Source organism: Antennarius striatus, chromosome 3, assembly GCF_040054535.1.
Source record: "Antennarius striatus isolate MH-2024 chromosome 3, ASM4005453v1, whole genome shotgun sequence".
NCBI classification, from domain to species: domain Eukaryota; kingdom Metazoa; phylum Chordata; class Actinopteri; order Lophiiformes; family Antennariidae; genus Antennarius; species Antennarius striatus.
The window spans coordinates 11,620,067-11,637,373 of record NC_090778.1 but is presented as its reverse complement, the minus strand read 5'-3'; the positions used below and the strand labels follow the sequence as shown (position 1 = coordinate 11,637,373).

Below are 17,307 nucleotides of genomic sequence, written 5' to 3'. Positions count from 1 at the left end.
AGGCGATGTATTTATCCACTTTTCAAACCTTTCAACATTTTAAGATGGCATCTAAAGTCCTCACATGACTCTTTTTGCAGTGTGGGATCTTTCTAGGTCCTCCCAGTAAATTCCCGACATTTGCTGTGTGCAGACTCACCGTCTGGGAAATCGCCTTCCAGTATAAAACCCACAGCCAGGAGGAATTAGAGGCTTTAGGAAGGGCAGCCGACGCGCAGGTCACGGTTGGATTAGCGGACTGAATGCGTAATGGTGATGCGTCTTATCATAAAGGTGTACCAGACATAGACATAAGTAGGTACCCCCCCCCCCCTAAGATAAAAGTTTCTGTTCCAAGTTGTTTGGCTCAAATTGTTTATTAGAACAGCAGCTGGAGTTGAACCCATGGCAGAGGGAGACTTCTACACGATGGGGAGCCGGCAGAGATTTCCCAGGGACCCGTTTGGAGAGTCACCTTTCAGAGATCAGTCTCCATTCAGGGATCAGCTCGGCTCTCGGTTTATGGACGATGACTTTGGGATGCCACACTTTCCCGATGACCTGGCGATGGATTGGCCGGGTTGGGCTCGGCCGGGTCGGCTCAGCACACGCCTCAGCTCGTCGCCCTTCGGCAGCAGTTTACGTACAGGTTTCCCGTCGCGCCAGTCTTCGGGAGGCCCCACGCTGTACACCAGCAGGTACGGAGAGTCTTCCCCCCGGAGCTCACCCACGACCACCGGGGGCGAGCCCTGGAAAGTCTGCGTGAACGTCCACAGCTTCAAACCAGAAGAATTAAACGTCAAAACGAGAGATGGATTTGTAGAAGTGTCAGGTGAGTTGTGTTCGTGGCCCCGCTCTGAACAACCTCCAGGCCTTCACTGGGAAAACGTGGGGGGGGGGGACATGACATATTACTCATAAATATATTATATGTTTATTTAAGATAAGATAACCCACCGTGGGGAAATTTGTGATTACTTTTACTTTTTTTTTTATTTTTAAATTACTTTTTCTTTTCTTTTTTTTAATTAAAAGTACGATTTTTAATTAAAAAATAAACATGGATGGCTTATGAAAAATCACAGCTGATGGTCAGGTCATGCTGTCAGAACCGTCATCAGAACTTGATGGGATTTTTGAAATTTCATTCTGTGATGTTTATGGCAGAATATCTATACTGTATTGTGATTTTTTTTTTTAGATGAAAAGAAAAAAACCCAACAAAAATCGAATTAAATTATTTTGTCTGATAGCTATTGATCTATGGTTTTGTAGATAATTTCTTTAAATATTAATTAGTAATTAATATTGTTTTATAACACTAGATAACAGAGCAATTATAGAATAAAAACAATGAAGAACAGTAGTTAAATGACGACATCTAGGTTGTGGTAGAAGACCAGGATGAAGTTTACAAACATTTCCTATAAGTCCACTTTATTTTATTCAACAGAGATCTAATCAAATGAATTTTTTCATCCTTATTGGGTTTTTTTGGTTTGTTTCTTGTATTAGCCATGTTTGGACAGTCTGGGATTCCACTGATGAAACGTTTGACTCCTGACATCATTTTATCTGAAATATCCCACCTTTCACTGTCTTTTATTTCAATATACAGAGATATAAATAAGTAAAAGTACATTAAAAACCCATGAAAATGTTCGAAAAAGAACAATTTTTAAAAAAAATTATTTTGATTAAAAATTTAACTAAAAATTAAATTTAAAAAATCACAAACAGCAATTTCTTCTTGTGTAACTTGACCAAATTTCAGCACTTTTCACTTTTGCAGCAGATGTCAAGCAGCAGTCTCTGTGGTGAGATTTGGTCTCAACCATAATGAATCTTGATTTGAAAGCTGGACACATTTTGAGTTCTGGGACTTGCTTATTGGCAGACAGATCCTCAAGCATGGACACCTGTTTCAGATTCCTAGAGAATCACTCCCTCAGTCATGCATGAGCTCAATTTAGATTTAAAGGAAGCAAGGCCTGTGACAACAGTCTCTGTTTACAATAAGACAAGAGAATGTTCTGGAAATAGGATCGTACTTTTACCCAGTGGCCCTCGTGTAGATTTGGTTTCTGCTGGTGTCAACTTTTAGCTTGTTTGCTGATTATCAGAGAAACATGGAAGTTGTTTCCTCATGTGAGCTTCAAGAGATAGAAGAATTCCAGGGACACCCAGGGATGAGGGGCACAGAGGACAGGAGGCCCCCCAATGCGGAGCCTTCTATAAACACTTGGATGGTATGCCAGTTGGGTCATTCAATCAATGCCATGTTGGGCCTGCTTGCTCCTGTGACTCAACCCTGTTCTAAAAATGTGATGGGGAGTGTGGTACATGCCTGCTTGAATTGTTCAGTATATGAACAAATTAATATTTAACATTGTGCAGTTGAAATAACCACCAAATCAGATGTGATGTAGTGTTTCTTGGGCAAAGTCACTACAATTGTCATTAAAGTGTTAGCACACTGTATAAAGACAAACACATTTCTTATCTTCCATGAAGAAATATTTCAACAAAACTGATCCAATTGTGTCACTGATGCACAACCAGTAATATTTATTTAAAAGAAGTTGTTCTTTTAACACATTGAACTCACATGTGATCCAACACCGAAATTCATGCAGCAGCGATTTGTTTGGCCATTGATTTATTCTTATATCTGGTCACTTTCAAGCGATATAAACATCCATTGATCTAATTGATTGATTGTTTATTTATTATTAAGGATGGTCCAGATAGTAAGTGTCACAAAGGATGTAATACAGTATCACTAAACACAGAGCTCAGATATTGTTTATTCTCTAAATTATCATGCTTATTGGCTCTAGATACATTTAAGTCTAATATTCTCTTTTCAGATCTGTTTTTGCTCTTCACTTATTCTGAAAAGGAAATATGAGTAGAGTAAATGTGTGACTCTTAAGATGCTCTTTTACGTTCCATTAAGGTCACCGCCCAGCTGCTAGAGTTAGTCTGTCATGACCAGCCAGAACGCTTGATATTACATGTTTTTGTTCATCAGAGCAGCTGAAGAGTGACTGTGGTGTTCAAAACTTAATTGAGCGGCAAAGTGATTCATAATATATACCTGCAGTCGTGGTTTCATTCTGTCCTTGATAAACAGAAATTTTTTTTAAGTGCATTATCTATTACACTGCAATCGTTTCTCAGAACATATAGTATTACGCAGAGTGTTTGGGCGTCTATATCAGGAGGGACGTCTTGTTTCTGAGTCCCATTATTCATTAAGCTTCTCAGGGGAGACACTTGGTTCTTAAGGGTTCAGTGTTTAGTCATGACAAGTGTAATAGTAATCTCATGACTTCATGGGAGATCTTAGCTCAGCTCTCCGGAGCGTTACTCCAACTTTAGTTCTCTGGTGGAGTCCAGTACTTTCGGTAGATGGAGACGTCATCCAACCGTCATGTGTATGGTAACACAGGAGGGGTGGGATAGGCTGGGCTGTCAGTGGCGACGGTGTTATTTGACTGTCCTAGAGCAGCTGCTTGTTGCTTGGCCGAACAGCCAAAGCAAGGACAAGAAGATTGGGCGGGGGTTTCCAGGCGTGACTAAACGTCAAGATGTTTGAGTGCATTTGCCAGGAGAATCATTCTTAGAGGGGCGTTAATATAATCACCAGGATGTCATGAGTATGACATATTCAGTGGAGCCTGCCCAGAGGTTTCTTGAGGTAATAACAACAGGAAACTGTGTGTGCTAATGAAAGGGGATTTCACTTAGTATTACCACAACAGGTTTTTAATTTACATCCGTACTGCAGCTCATAGTTAAAAGGAGACGGTATAAGAGTCACGATATATATGAACTAGCAATAACATGCTCATTTATGACAATTTTATGAATAAAATTTAGCTGAATTTAAGGTCTGTGGACTCACTGTTTTCTTTTCTGTGCAGGAAAACATGAAGAGAAGCAGGAAGAAGGAGGAATAGTGACAAAGAATTTCACAAAGAAGATACAGTGAGTATCACTTGCATTCTTGAACGTGTGTGCAAAACAAACAAATTGGAAAACATCTTAAAAGATCATCAGAGTCACATGGTACTAATAAACAGAATAATCTAAAGATGGTGGTTTCCAAGATCTGGTTTCAGGACCCCAGAGGAGTGTTGAGATCAATACAGAGGTGGTGGGGGAATACACATTTATTGTGTTTAGTTCTTGTGGAAAATGACTAAAAAGGAGAGTTGGTGACCTGAAAACAATTGCCAATTCAACTGATTACACCAGTGTTTCTTAACCTTGTTGGAGGTACCGAACCCTGCTGGTTTCATATGCTCACTCACCGAACCCTTCTTTAGTAAAAAGAAAAAAAAAAAAATTTAGGACATAAGTATATGTTTTACTGGTGTATTTAATGAATTGTGCATTATCCATCCATCCATTTTCTGCCAATGTATCCGCCGCAGCGGGTCACGGGGATAGGGCATGAGGCGGGGGACACTCTGGGCATGCGCGCCACGGAGCCACACACAAAGACAGGCAACCACGCACACACACACTCACTCCTACGGGCAATTTGGGATTGGCCGATCAACCTGAAGCTCGTGTTTTTGGAGGTGGGAGAAAGCCGGAGAACCCGGAGCGAAGTGGGACTCAAACCTGGAACCGCCGTGTTGTGAGGCGACAGCGCTACCCACTGCACCACTGTGCCGCCCTCAAATTGTGCATTAATGTCACCTTTTTCAAAGAACAAAACCAAGACAGTGCATGAACTGACATGAAATGACCTACTTCCAAATCAGTGGGACTTCTGCTGTTGTTATTGAGAGACCAGTTCAGACATGCGTGGCTTCACCTTGGCAAGTGCTACTCTGATGTCATTTTCACAGCAAAGTCTGTTTCTTTTGTTTTCCATGCAGCTTAAAGAAGTGTTCCTTTATTTTTGCGATACTAGAGTTGCTCAACTTGACATTCAAATCATGCAGAACACTGACTCCCATCACGTTCCGTTATACAGTACATGTAAATTCACCTTGCACTTATTCGTCCAACCACTTTCTTTTTTTGCTCAAAATAGTTACTATGAATTAAAATATTAAGAAAGCAATCAGATGACGTACCATCATGACAGGCATAAATCGGCTACTGAGTGCGCAAAATCTCATGTAGCACAGGTAGGCTAATCAATGTAGCGTGATCACCTGACTAAGGTGGGGGTGTCATCACGAATTGACACAATGTGTCAAACGTACACAGTGATTCGTGTATGTTTGGCAAAAACACCCGACACGATGTGTCTCCGCCGAATCCCTGAGACCGACTCACCAAACCCCTAGGGTTCGGTCGAACCCGGGTTAAGAACCACTGGATTACACTCATATCAAGCTGTAACATTTCTGTAAACAGCCATCATAATATTATTTTTCTAGATTTTAAAACTTCATGTTTGTTTTTCGAAGTATAGTTGGATATTTCATCGTAAATTTGGTTGCAATGACTTCACTTGATGTGACAAACAAAGGTTTAAATAAATATATAAATACTAGTAACAAAGTTTTAAAAACATGTCCAGTCAATTATTAAATATCCACAGGTTTTCTTTTTCTTTGTGTAACTGCTTTGGTTGTTGTTTGATTATAGTTTGATGTAAACTCAGTTTGTAAAATATGTACTTAGATCTAGATAAAGTTATTCCGTACAACCATCTAACAAAATAAAATTAAGTGAATTCAAAATATAACTTATATTAAACAGCTGTTTCAGTGTAGTAACAGCTCCAAGACTAACAGAATATTGAAGCAGGCGTTTGCGGTGCAGTGTTGGTGCGTCGCACCAGGCAGCACAGATGTCTTCCATATTGTCGACTTATGCTGTACTGTAACTCATCCAAGCTCATCCAAACACTTCCTGTCTCACCAACTCTGCCGTTTTTTTGTTTTTGTTGTTGTTGTAGGACACTTCAAACATCAGCATTAATCACTGGTGCGAATCACCATTTTGCTGGTGCATCACTTGACTTCTGCTAATTTTCTAATGGCTAATTAGTAAGCAGTTGTGCTAGCCCCGCACCGTTCATCACAATCGTTTTAATTATATAGCCCCCAGATCAGGCCTTTGCTTCCCAGAGAAGCAAACCATGGGGATGGTGGAAGGGGGAGTGGCTTCATATAAATAACTGACCTCAATACCCAAATCCTCTGGTTATATGAATGCAATAGATAGCACCAACACATCACATACACGTGTCTGCATGGCTGAGAATGATCTTCAAAATGAAGCGATGCAGTTTTCAGTGATTTTTATGGTAATGTATGAATTACTGATATGACAGATTTAAAGACAAACACAAACCATCACACGTATCAGTCACCAGCAACACTTTAAGACAAGATGAAGACCATAAAGTATAAATATGTTAGTCTGCCACACAAGATACCTAAAACTTGCATAATGAATTGTTTGAGGACATATTAATTTCTTTAAGCTCTATAAAATGAAAATATCACACTAATAAAATACTTCACTGGAAATAGATTTATTGAGTATTTTTAGTGTTAATCAATAAAATACTCGATGAAGCTCTCAGTCATGAAAAAGATCTTTGGTATCTGAAGTGATTGTAGAGTAAAGATTTATTTTTTTCCTCTTTTTGCAGAAAAGGTTGAGTAAATTAAGTGATTGATTAGAACATTGTTACTATAATGTACTTCCATCACAAATGCAATAAATTGATATTTCATTTAATTGATGCTAAAATTGAAGTATTTATCTTGATCTACACATGCGTTTGAGATACGTAACATACATTTGAATTCCGCGTCCTGTAATGAGATAAAATTGTTGCACTGGTGCAGTAAAAATTATTTTCACTGGATGTATAAGAGCAGAAGTACGAATATATAAAGTACCTCAGTGTTTATATTTCATGTTCTATCTAAATACAAGTACAAAGTGCCAATGCTAAAAGTTAATAATTACAGAAACCACTAACAGAAAATGTTCATGAAAAACGAGTGCAACAGGATCCAAGCGTGTTTCTGTTAAAGGCAAAAACATGTTAGTTATTAACCAAATATTTAGCTTCAGATTTCGCCTGAGGACAAAAGTGACTTGAAAACAGAAGCCTTGTTACCTAGCAACACATTTAGTCATCTGATTGTGTGTGAAAGTGCGCACAGTTAGCAGTTTGTCCTTTAGGAATCTCCAGCTAGTCATGAAAGTTACAAAATTCAGGTTTTTATTTAGTTTGTTTTTTTCATTCATATTTATTTCACATCCGTCATCAATGTGAATGGATCTTCAGTCTACATTGACAACAAGCATTCTGATGGTTAACAGTAAATGTTATAACTATATCCATTTCCTATCAAAATGATTAAAACAGGGATGCAGGCATCAGGGCGGTGTTTGCTGTCTTGATGACCAGTCAGCCTTCTGGTTTGAGGATTAAGTTACTAAAGCAGTGTTTGATTGAAGCTTTCCCACTGTTTCTTGTGATTCTCGGTAACTGACCTTGCCCTACTTGGCTGACTTGTGCTGTCCACACTGCCCTGAAAAACACATCTGAACCACACATAAGCAAAAAAATAAAATAAAATCAGGTTCATGCTACATTTGCTAGCAGCGTGGACATGGTTTATTTAGCGTGTGTGATGTTATTACTGGATTATCTTATGTTGTGGGAAAGAGCAAATGGGTTTTACAGTGTGTTTTACACACCACACACACTCCATAAACATCATTGCACATCATCTTCACCCTCTCTGCCTCAGTATCTCTGCAAGGGAAAAACTTCCTGGACAGGTTTTTGGCAGCTGCACAAAATCAATGTGTGATAAAACAGACACTCGCCAGAGGTAAATAAACTCCCCGGGCAGGAAAGATAAGGTTTCTGCTGGGGCGCCAAACACCAAGACACAGGAGGGGTGTCACTTTGTGAGAAGGAGCAACGTTAGAGCCATGGATGCTGATGAAGTCATGTTAAATGAATAGTCAAATACAGTCAAAGAGAAATACATGGCATTTTGTCACAATACGTTTTTATCTATCTATATCTATCTATATCTATATATATACTGCGTGTGTATATATATACAGTATATATATGTGTGTGTATATATATATATATATATATATATATATATATATATACTCTGTGTGTGTGTATATAATATATATATATATATATATATATATATATATATATATATATATATATATATATATATATATATATATATATATACTGTATATACACACTAATCTGATCCCCGAAGGGAAATTAAATTTTCACATATTTTTCCAAAGTATAATGAGATGACCTCATAATTGTCCCAGAAGTAACTTGCTTGACCCTGAGAATCCTTCTGAGAAGGAAAACTTGTAAAAAATAGTTTTCTTTAAACTCTACCGATAAGCTGCAGTGATGTCCTTTACATATTCATTGAAACTGAGCGAGATCTGTTTTAGTTCCTGTTTTTAAGCCTCTGGGTTTCCTCTATCTTTCATGCTACCTCTCCACCCACACACTTGTCCAATCCGACCACCCTTAGCCTTGGAATGGTGTGAAGACATTTTCAGGGCCTTATTCCCTGCAGCTTGCTCTATCTAAATTGGATTTGTTTTTCTATCATTGTCAAATATTTCTCTATTTTTTTAGTAATTGCCTTTTTTCCCACTGATGCTTCCTATCTTATCTTGAGTCATTTGAAGGGGGAACTCTAATTTATTCTAATTTATGCTTTTTTCTCTGAGTTCCTTAGTTTCTGAGTGAATTGTTTCTTCTTTATCTTCTTTGTGAACTTGTGCTGGGTTTGGAGTTTATTAGAATTTAAATGGACCTGAATCTCAATAGTGTAGTGGATGTGATATTTAGCTACACATATCGATGTGACTTCTAACCCGTGTGTGTTTCTTCCTCTGTGAGGAGGCCTCCATCCCTTTTGACTTGTGTTTCTCAGTGGATGGGAAAGCTAGTGGAAGGCCCCCTCCAATTAAATGAATGTGAATCTACAGTCTTCTCCTCTGAACAAGGCGGCCTGATGTTTATATTAATTCCAAGAGACACTTGGCTGCTCTCACAGAAAACCTACGATTCCCATATTTGGCCGCACTGTCTGACGAACCGTCGGGTTTGTCTGGATTCTTGGAGCGCTTGCCTCGACTGTGTTCTTTCTTTTTTTCATTCCAGGGGATGTGTATTATTTTTAACTTGAACTTCAATATAATTGTTTTATGGAAGTAAATGTGACATCCTGCATCTCTGACTAATTCCCCATCCGCATATTATCTTGGTGCATTTTTAGAAGCTGATTGTCTCCCTCTGCTCAGGAGGATAACACAATATCAGTTTGAGGCATGTCAAAGAAAAGACAGCAATGCCTGACGTACAATTACCAGTTGCCATATTTGACATATTTGAGCAATAAAGTAGGAAAATAAACACTCGTAGAAAATTTCAGTTGCAGTTGTTAAACTGCAGACAGACACTCTTAGTAATTGGAATCAGTTTTTCAAACCCCACTCCTGTGTGTTATCTTCTCCTCTTTGTCACAGAGATGCAGGTTTTTTAATGAAACTCTCTGCGGTTTCACTTCTTCTCGAAGGTGTGACACAGAAGGAGTGCAGCGCAGAAGAGGACAGGTTTAGTGTTGATAATAACAGTCAAAATCCTGAGCCAATTATTTGTTTTCCTCTCGCAGGCATGCAGCGCCAAAATCATCCAACTGCAGGCTGTTTATTGGCATCAAGTGTTAATAAAAACAATATTTTAGAGCAGCTGTTACGGAATAACATGTCAAAGTTTTGCGAGACCTCCAAGCAGGAAGTGAACTGTTTCTCTAAGCTGTTTCTCCTCACTGCTCTCCTTATTGTGTTCCACCCACTCTTGCTGTTAAACATGCTGAACACACTGCAGCTCACAGCTTTTCCACCAAAGAAACTTACTTGGCGGAAAATACTCCTTGGTATTTTTAACATCTCAAACTATTGTGTAAAAATCTCACATATGCTTTCTCACCCTTCTTTTCCTCTGTTTCATCAGGATCCCGATCGATGTGGACCCTCTGACCGTTTTCGCATCCTTGTCCCCTGAGGGCGTCCTCATTATCGAAGCCCGACAGACGCCTCCATATTACTTGTTCAGCAATGAGGGCTCCCAGGGTGGCGACACAGTGGAGGTGGAGGCCCTCAAACCCCAAGAGTCCCCAGTGATCTAGACATCCACCTCCTGACTAACATAATTGATCATGTTTGTTGTTAATGTGCAGCTTTCAGCTTTATGTTGTCAGACACTTGGAAGTAATATGTATAAAATATTCAAGAGCAGAACCAAGTCCTGTACATAACCTTATTAAAGCGACGTACGGCAAAAGACAGTCTGAGTTAAGCAACTGTTTCAATGAAAAAAACTATTTTAACCTGTTATAAACACTGCTCTATTTTGATATAAATTACAATCTGTTGTATCTTTTCAGGAAATGGTACGCTCTTTGTATCCATATAGAGAAAATACTTGTGATTTATGACCTCAATAGGAAATGAAGTCACAACTTAAGAATCAAGGAATTTTTTTGTATTATACAAAATGAATTAGTTCCATCCACAGAGTTAGAGTATCCTCTGAACGATTGAGAGTTATCTTCAAATACTAATGAATAAAGTTTATTGTAAAGAAAGTGTAACGCTGAACCCTGACTCCACTCTTGGGCCGTCCTGAATCAATGCAAAAGCTGTTAGGCCACTGCTACATTATAGATTACAGGGATCCTTTGTGTCCTGCAGGATAATACACTACCTGTGTGTAATACACTTCACAAGGTCAAATTAATATATCTATTTCTATTAACAAGCACTTCATTCAGTAATACAATCTTTAAATGCAATGCATTCTGTGTGATTTATTGGTTTCAAAGACATGACTGTATTTACTTGAGGGTTTTCACAATTTATCTTTGGAGTTAATGAATGTCACTTGATCTGACAAGAAACAAAAGTAGGTTACATGTTGTTCCTTCATTTATTGTGTGCATTAGAACTGTAATCTACAAAGGTTTATTGTAAATATACTTTCATATGTGCAAAATTCATTTTAAATATTAATTTTAAGTGTTCCAAGTTTGTGCAATAAGGTTTGGATTTTTATTTTCTATTTGGGCGTCCAGAAAGATGCAGCCTGATCGTTGGAGCAGACCAGCTGACCTGTGTGCCAAAGACATTTGTTTGTGACCTTTTCTGGTGGTTTCTTTGTATTGATTGATGCAATAAAAGATTTGCAGCCTATCTCCTGCTGCGTCTTAACATCTGTGTCTTTTAAAGAGTACTGTGCACTTGCAGCCTCGATCCAGGGATCCAGGGAGCCTGTTGTTGTTGTTGTTGGATAACAAAGGGAATTGGGCAGCAGATTAGCAGACGGTTTAGCGCTGGGTGAGATTGGTACTGCTGTGTGCTGCAGAGTCGGCCAAACGTGTGGAGGAAGCACTGGCAGAGCTTTTGTATGCAAAACTAAAAAAAAAATAAAATTGGGGCAATTTCACTGCATGTTGTGTGATGCAAAATAATGTAATCCTTTCTATGTATTGGAATCAAGACGGATGATCAGTTTGAATTTTAAAAGTTTTCTAGCTGTGGAAACAGCGGGAAGCCTCTGCAGTTTATCTGCACAAAGGCAGCGCTTTACGTGTAGCGCAGCTCAGCAAATTGTTTTGTTTATTGGTGTTAGATTATGTGTGTGGAGTTGTGTTGCCATAGCAACAACATATTTGGAAGCCTACCAGCTCCTCCTTGGCCAAGTGAGGCAGGCAGACAGGACCAATGCACAGCTGTGTAAACATATAGTATGTGATTGATGTCAAAACCTTTTCGCTGAAAAATGGAGACTTTCTTTACTCGCTTCTGATTTTGAGGAAGTGAAAATGCATAGAATGAACAAATAATGCTGACACATAATTTGACATTTTCACACGATATTGCTTTATTGAAGCTCCAAAGACAGCAGTGCTTTAAATCCATCAGTCAAACTGCGTATTAGAAGTGATGCCAGGTAGGCTATGCAGTCAGTGACTATTTTGTCATGTATGCAGCACTTTGTGTTTCTACACAGTGTGTTCATGTTTCATGTCGGGATCCTCCAGCTCTTGTCTTCGGTTAATCTGTGGAGTCTCATCTAATTCTGGTTCATCAGGTTGGATGATGTCCTCAGTAGTCTCCCCTGACTCCACCGCTAGCAGGACCTCCATATCTGGTTGTTTGTGCCCCCACAGTTTGGGCCTGTGTGTGTCTGAGCTTCCCTGGCTTTCCACAGTTACTTGGTGCTTAGAAGAATCCTGAGGACTCTTTGTGTCGTCGCCATCTGCAAGCGCTGAAGGATGGGTCTCTCCAGCTGGCTCTTCAAGGGTTTCCTCCTCTTGTTCCTTCCTCTCTTCATGCCTTTGGAGCCCAGCTGTCATGCTTTCAGGGTGGGCCAGATCACTCTGGACCTCTAGTGGAGACTCCTCTGCATCATCCTCTAAAGATGGCACACAAGGGGCCTCAAGCCCTCTGCTGCTATCTCACTCTGTGGGAGGGACTTCCTCCTCCACTTTTTCTCCTGTCCTGTCCATTTCCAGCTAAATTGTTGCAGAAAATTTTGACAATGTCAGCAGGGAAGGGATGTGAATTCTTTTGATCATAGATTTCTTTCTCAGTACTGAAATCTGAATGACTGAATGACTCCCATGATTTGTGGGAATGGAAATGGGTCAGTGGAAATAATTCGAAAGTGTCTTGAAAACATTATGATGAATACTCTGGCATTTTTAGAAATGTACATTTTGAGTGACACAAATAAGATTGATAACACTGATCTCTGTCTAGTAAACATCTACTACAGCCGGCACCTGGTTCGATTCCCTTGGAAGGAGTCTGAGAAGAAGGAACTCCTTGGCTTTATATCTTGTATGGTGCCACATGATGTACAGCTACACTGTATGTGCTATAAGCTGTCAGTAGTCTCAACTGAATAACCATATATTTTCCTTTAATAAACTTCTAGGATCTGATCACCTTTATTGGAATGATGATGGATGCAGGAACAGAGATTTCTGAAACTGGAGCTTCAACTGTCAGGATACCATCAACAGAAAGTCTGGATATGATTTTCGCTGCATCAATTTCAGCTGGAAGCCTGAAAGGCACAGGGTGATCTTAATGTGTATAACAGAGTAATGTACATGTAACTTGCCAGTGTTTTGCAAAACTCAGTAACACTACCAAAATCTTCTGAGCACAATATAGGTTGGCTACTGTCAAACACAGACCTTCGGTGCAGCATTCTGGGCATATGGGTGTTGCTGTGATGTCAGACTGTGGATATTTAAGCTTACCGTAATATATTGGAGTTTGCGTTACATACCTGTATTTCATTGTGAAACAACTGGCTGTATATCCGTGTCCTTCTTGCCTCTCCTCATATCTCCCTGGAGATAAAGTTTGAGGGCACACAACACACAGGAGCCACTCATCACAGAAATTCCTTTCTGCCACAGGGCCATGATTTCACCGGAAACGCTTTAAAGGGTTTAAAAGGTTTTCAAATTTTGTTGGATCCGGCTTCCTCTCCGTCCTTCATTTAAAGGAGTTTACTCTGTGAATGGAGTGAGGTCTATTCAGATAATTCTTAGATAATAACACTAGATGGATAAGACCATTAATGTTTCATTCGGGGCACCAAGTATACTTTGTGCTAAAGTAATTAATGCTGCATAAGTAAGTGGGCTTTAAAACAATTTAATCAAAAGGACTGACGGAATGTTCTGTACCTCCGACCTCCAGGAATCCATCTGTGACATGGAGAGAAATCTCTGAGGGGGAGAAGTGAGCCACGTCCAGGATGACCCTCCACCTGTACGGCTCCTTACTAATCCTCTGGCTGTCAGGAAGCATCCGTCCAGAGATGTAGGGCACAAACAGCGAAGCAGCAATGTACACAGGCCAAAAGCAGGCTGCCAAGCTCCTCTGGAGCCCATCCACACTCATCCAACGAAGGTCCCATGGCTCTAGGAGAGGCGACCAGCCAACATCCTGATTGAAAAGCTGGCTGGACTGCCACCATTTCCTTAGGGGGTACCAGGAGACACCTGCGTCAGAGTCCCTACATGACAGGTCTGGTTTTGCCTGTTCATTCCTGTTTTACAAGAGTAAGATGTCATAGAAAACCAGCCTGGAGAGTCGATGAAAAATTGCAGCCTTTTTCTTGATGTCTGTGTAACTTCTAAAGTTTAGAAGTATCACAGGGATTCCCAAAGTGTTGTAAACTATTGGGGTTACTAAAATCTCCTTAATGAGCTGAGGAAATTAAAAGAACACAGTCAACAAGTTAAGGGTGGTGGAATGGGGAACTCTCTAAGGTGCTTTATATACAGCTCTTGTGTGTATTAGCATTTAATAAGCTCTCTTACCAATCCCATGAGAGGGTCGAGTGAGTATGGGGTGATGGGCGAGGCTGCTACCCGTTACTGACTTGAGAAAAGATAATTAGTTGTATTTATAACTTTTAAGATCACTATGACAAATAACAAGCAAGTGGCCGAAGCTAGCCTGTGTCCACATAATGGTGCGCGTAATGCCTGAAGATGTGTCTTCTCACATTCCAGTGAAGTCAGTCGGTGGTGACTGGGTTCTGGTCATGAGCCAGTGAGAGTGTCTCTTCCCCTTTTGTTTTGCTGGTGAGCAGTGGTTTCTCTGGAGCATGAAATACCTCCACGAGAGACCGCGGGACACAAAATGGTATTTATTTGTGCTATCTGAAACTTTTCAGATGCATGTGTCTGGGTTGAACGTACAAAGCTCACTTCCATTCCAATTTTCTTTCACTCTGCACTTTCAACAGGATTATTATTGTTCCCCCTTTAATCAAGTGTGACAGACTTGTGAGTGTTTCATTTTTAGAGCTGTGTGCCCTGGGATCTTGGCATACTGTCCGCTGGAGCATGAAGCAGATTGAACAGATGTTTGTGACACTTTGCGAGATGCCTCACCCACCCACTCTGTCTGTAGGATACGCTGTGAGAGGTTCAATTGGAATTCTTTGGTGCCACATGAGCTGCCTGAAAAAATAGTCCCGTTGTCTCAACCATCAATAGAGACTTCCAGCCTGTTCACATCAAACACACATATGTCCACGGTGCACTAGTGCAGAGGGCTAATGTGTGAAGAAAGCCAAAGTAAGTTTAGATTTACTTTTCTTTACTTTTCTTTTTTTGCTGACATTATTTTACTAGATCACAAATGATGTGCTTGTTGTACCATAAGTTAAAAAAAAAAAAAAGATCAATAATCAAACAAAGACATGTTTAATTTTGGAACAATGACAAGACCATCACTGGTTTAAAGAACAACTTTTAAGAGACAGACGGCTTTGGACAGAAAACATCGTTCAAGAGCGACTTGCTGAACTGAAATAATTTCCTTGCCTGTATAAAGTGTCCAAGATATTTGGCAACAATTCAAAACTAGAATCAACCCGACCTGATAGCGCTGGTAACTATATACCTCCCACTGCACTAATAAAATAGTTTCCATCAATTCTATTTTGAATAAAGCAGTCTGTCAGATGGTAACTTCAAAGGTCTTCAATGCAAAAAGGTATTCATCTCGAGATCCAGTGAGGAATTACGTCTTTTGGGAAACTAATTAAGAGGGAAAGTCTGGACAGGACAGAGCATCTTCTCGTCTTGCTACTGATTTAATAGAACCAACAAAGGGTTTCAGGATGCCTCCATGCATCTAGAGGGCAGTAGAAACAATGCTGGCCTCCTCAGCCTTTAACACCACCTCCCCTGTAGCAGAAACATGTTGATGGACTCAACACCAGCACATCTCTGCGGATACTGAATGTTCTCATCAGATCAGAACATAAACTGCTACTCTATATGTGCTCTGTACTTTCTTATATACTGTGTATGGCTTTAGCAGTGACTTGGACAGCATGTTATTGTGTGTCTACAGAAGGATGAGGAGACTGCCATTGATTAACTGGTTAAACGTTGTCAGGAAACCTTTCTTATATTATAAACAATTTCACCCACCAGGAGTCCACCCCGCTACCCCATGTAGGATCATTGGATCTGTGGAGTCATTGGAGTACTTGACCATATAATTTGTAACACCAACATTTCTTTCTTGCCTGAAGAAACTGGACACTTTTTATTTTGAGAACTCACAGTTTCATGGAGCTTTTATGGAGTGTTCAAAATCCTTTCAGAGTTGTTTTTTATCAATCAGTCTTAAACATAAATGTGTGTGTAGGTATGCAGCCTAATAGCAGGTAGTCAACAGAAGAGTCTGTTGGAACTGGATATATGTCTTACCCACTGTGTAGTAAAACAAACAATAGCTCACCGGGTGATTAGTGTGGTTTTTACATTGACTGCAGGTCCAAGTCGATCTCAGAGATGCATAGACCAACATTAAATGAAGAGAATATGAAAGGACAGATTAATGGAAGGAGAGAAATTATTATTGATTTTGTGAAATTATCTTGATTTGTTCATTTGGAATGATTACACAGAGCTGTAAGTCTAATAAATCCAGCTGTCAGGAACGCTTCAGTTCACTTGAGCTGACATGAATCAGGCTCAATATTTTAAACTGGGTGGTTTTCATGAGACATACAGTATATCAACAGTGAGTTAAAAGGTGAAGAAAAGGTCAAGCTAATGTAGCCAAGTACAATCAGGGACTATTGTCATTTGGCATGAAAAGTCTAAAACAGCCATTTTCATGTCAAAAACACCCGTTTTACGCAGGTAATATGAAAAACCATGCTGTGAAGTACAGAGGTAAATGGTGAAGTCATTGGTCGGCTGGTTTATAGCAACACTGTCGGGATCAAAGCTTCCTTCTGTCATTAACAGCACCAGTGCTTTTCCTACTATGATTCTGACATGACTAGACCTGTAATTGTAGGTCAACACATGTGTAATTGGTAACTGCAACTGCGTTTCATTCATGCGTGTCCCACTCATGATCTCGTCGCCAAAGGTCGCTGCAATAATTTTTGGACTGAAAGTTAGTTGAATGTCAAAAAATGTAGCAGGCCATCCCATCTAGGAACCAAACAGTGATCATGAAGAATGGCAACACGTGGGAAACTCTACTAAATGGTTCCCCGACTCACCTCTACACCTCTTCAATGACATGCTCCTGGACTCGACTCGGTTCATCTGCCATGGACTTTGGTTGTTCTAAAAACAGTCACTATTGTGCTTGTAACATCTTTTGCACAGGGACCCCTCATAATCATCCCACATCGTCATTCTTGAATCGGGGCTGTATAGATAAAATTTGATCAATTGATTGAATGCTTTGATAGGA

The 17,307-nt window shown here is 39.9% G+C and overlaps 1 protein-coding gene across 1 annotated transcript; it reads left to right on the top strand.

Moving 5' to 3' along the window:
• The first annotated feature begins 202 nt into the window (after positions 1-202).
• hspb8 (heat shock protein b8) lies at positions 203-11,235 on the top strand. The gene is made up of 3 exons (XM_068311735.1): positions 203-811; positions 3,909-3,972; positions 9,998-11,235. The coding sequence occupies exons 1-3, from the start codon at positions 385-387 to the stop codon at positions 10,170-10,172; spliced, it is 666 nt and encodes a 221-aa protein (XP_068167836.1). The 5' UTR covers positions 203-384; the 3' UTR covers positions 10,173-11,235.
• Positions 11,236-17,307: the final 6,072 nt, after the last annotated feature.

Excerpts from the sequence above, each read along its gene's own strand:
- hspb8 (XM_068311735.1), top strand. The coding sequence starts at position 385 with ATGGCAGAGGGAGACTTCTACACGATGGGGAGCCGGCAGAGATTTCCC. Across the intron at positions 812-3,908 it reads TGGATTTGTAGAAGTGTCAG|GAAAACATGAAGAGAAGCAG; the intron begins GTGAGTTGTGTT and ends TTTTCTGTGCAG. Across the intron at positions 3,973-9,997 it reads AATTTCACAAAGAAGATACA|GATCCCGATCGATGTGGACC; the intron begins GTGAGTATCACT and ends CTGTTTCATCAG.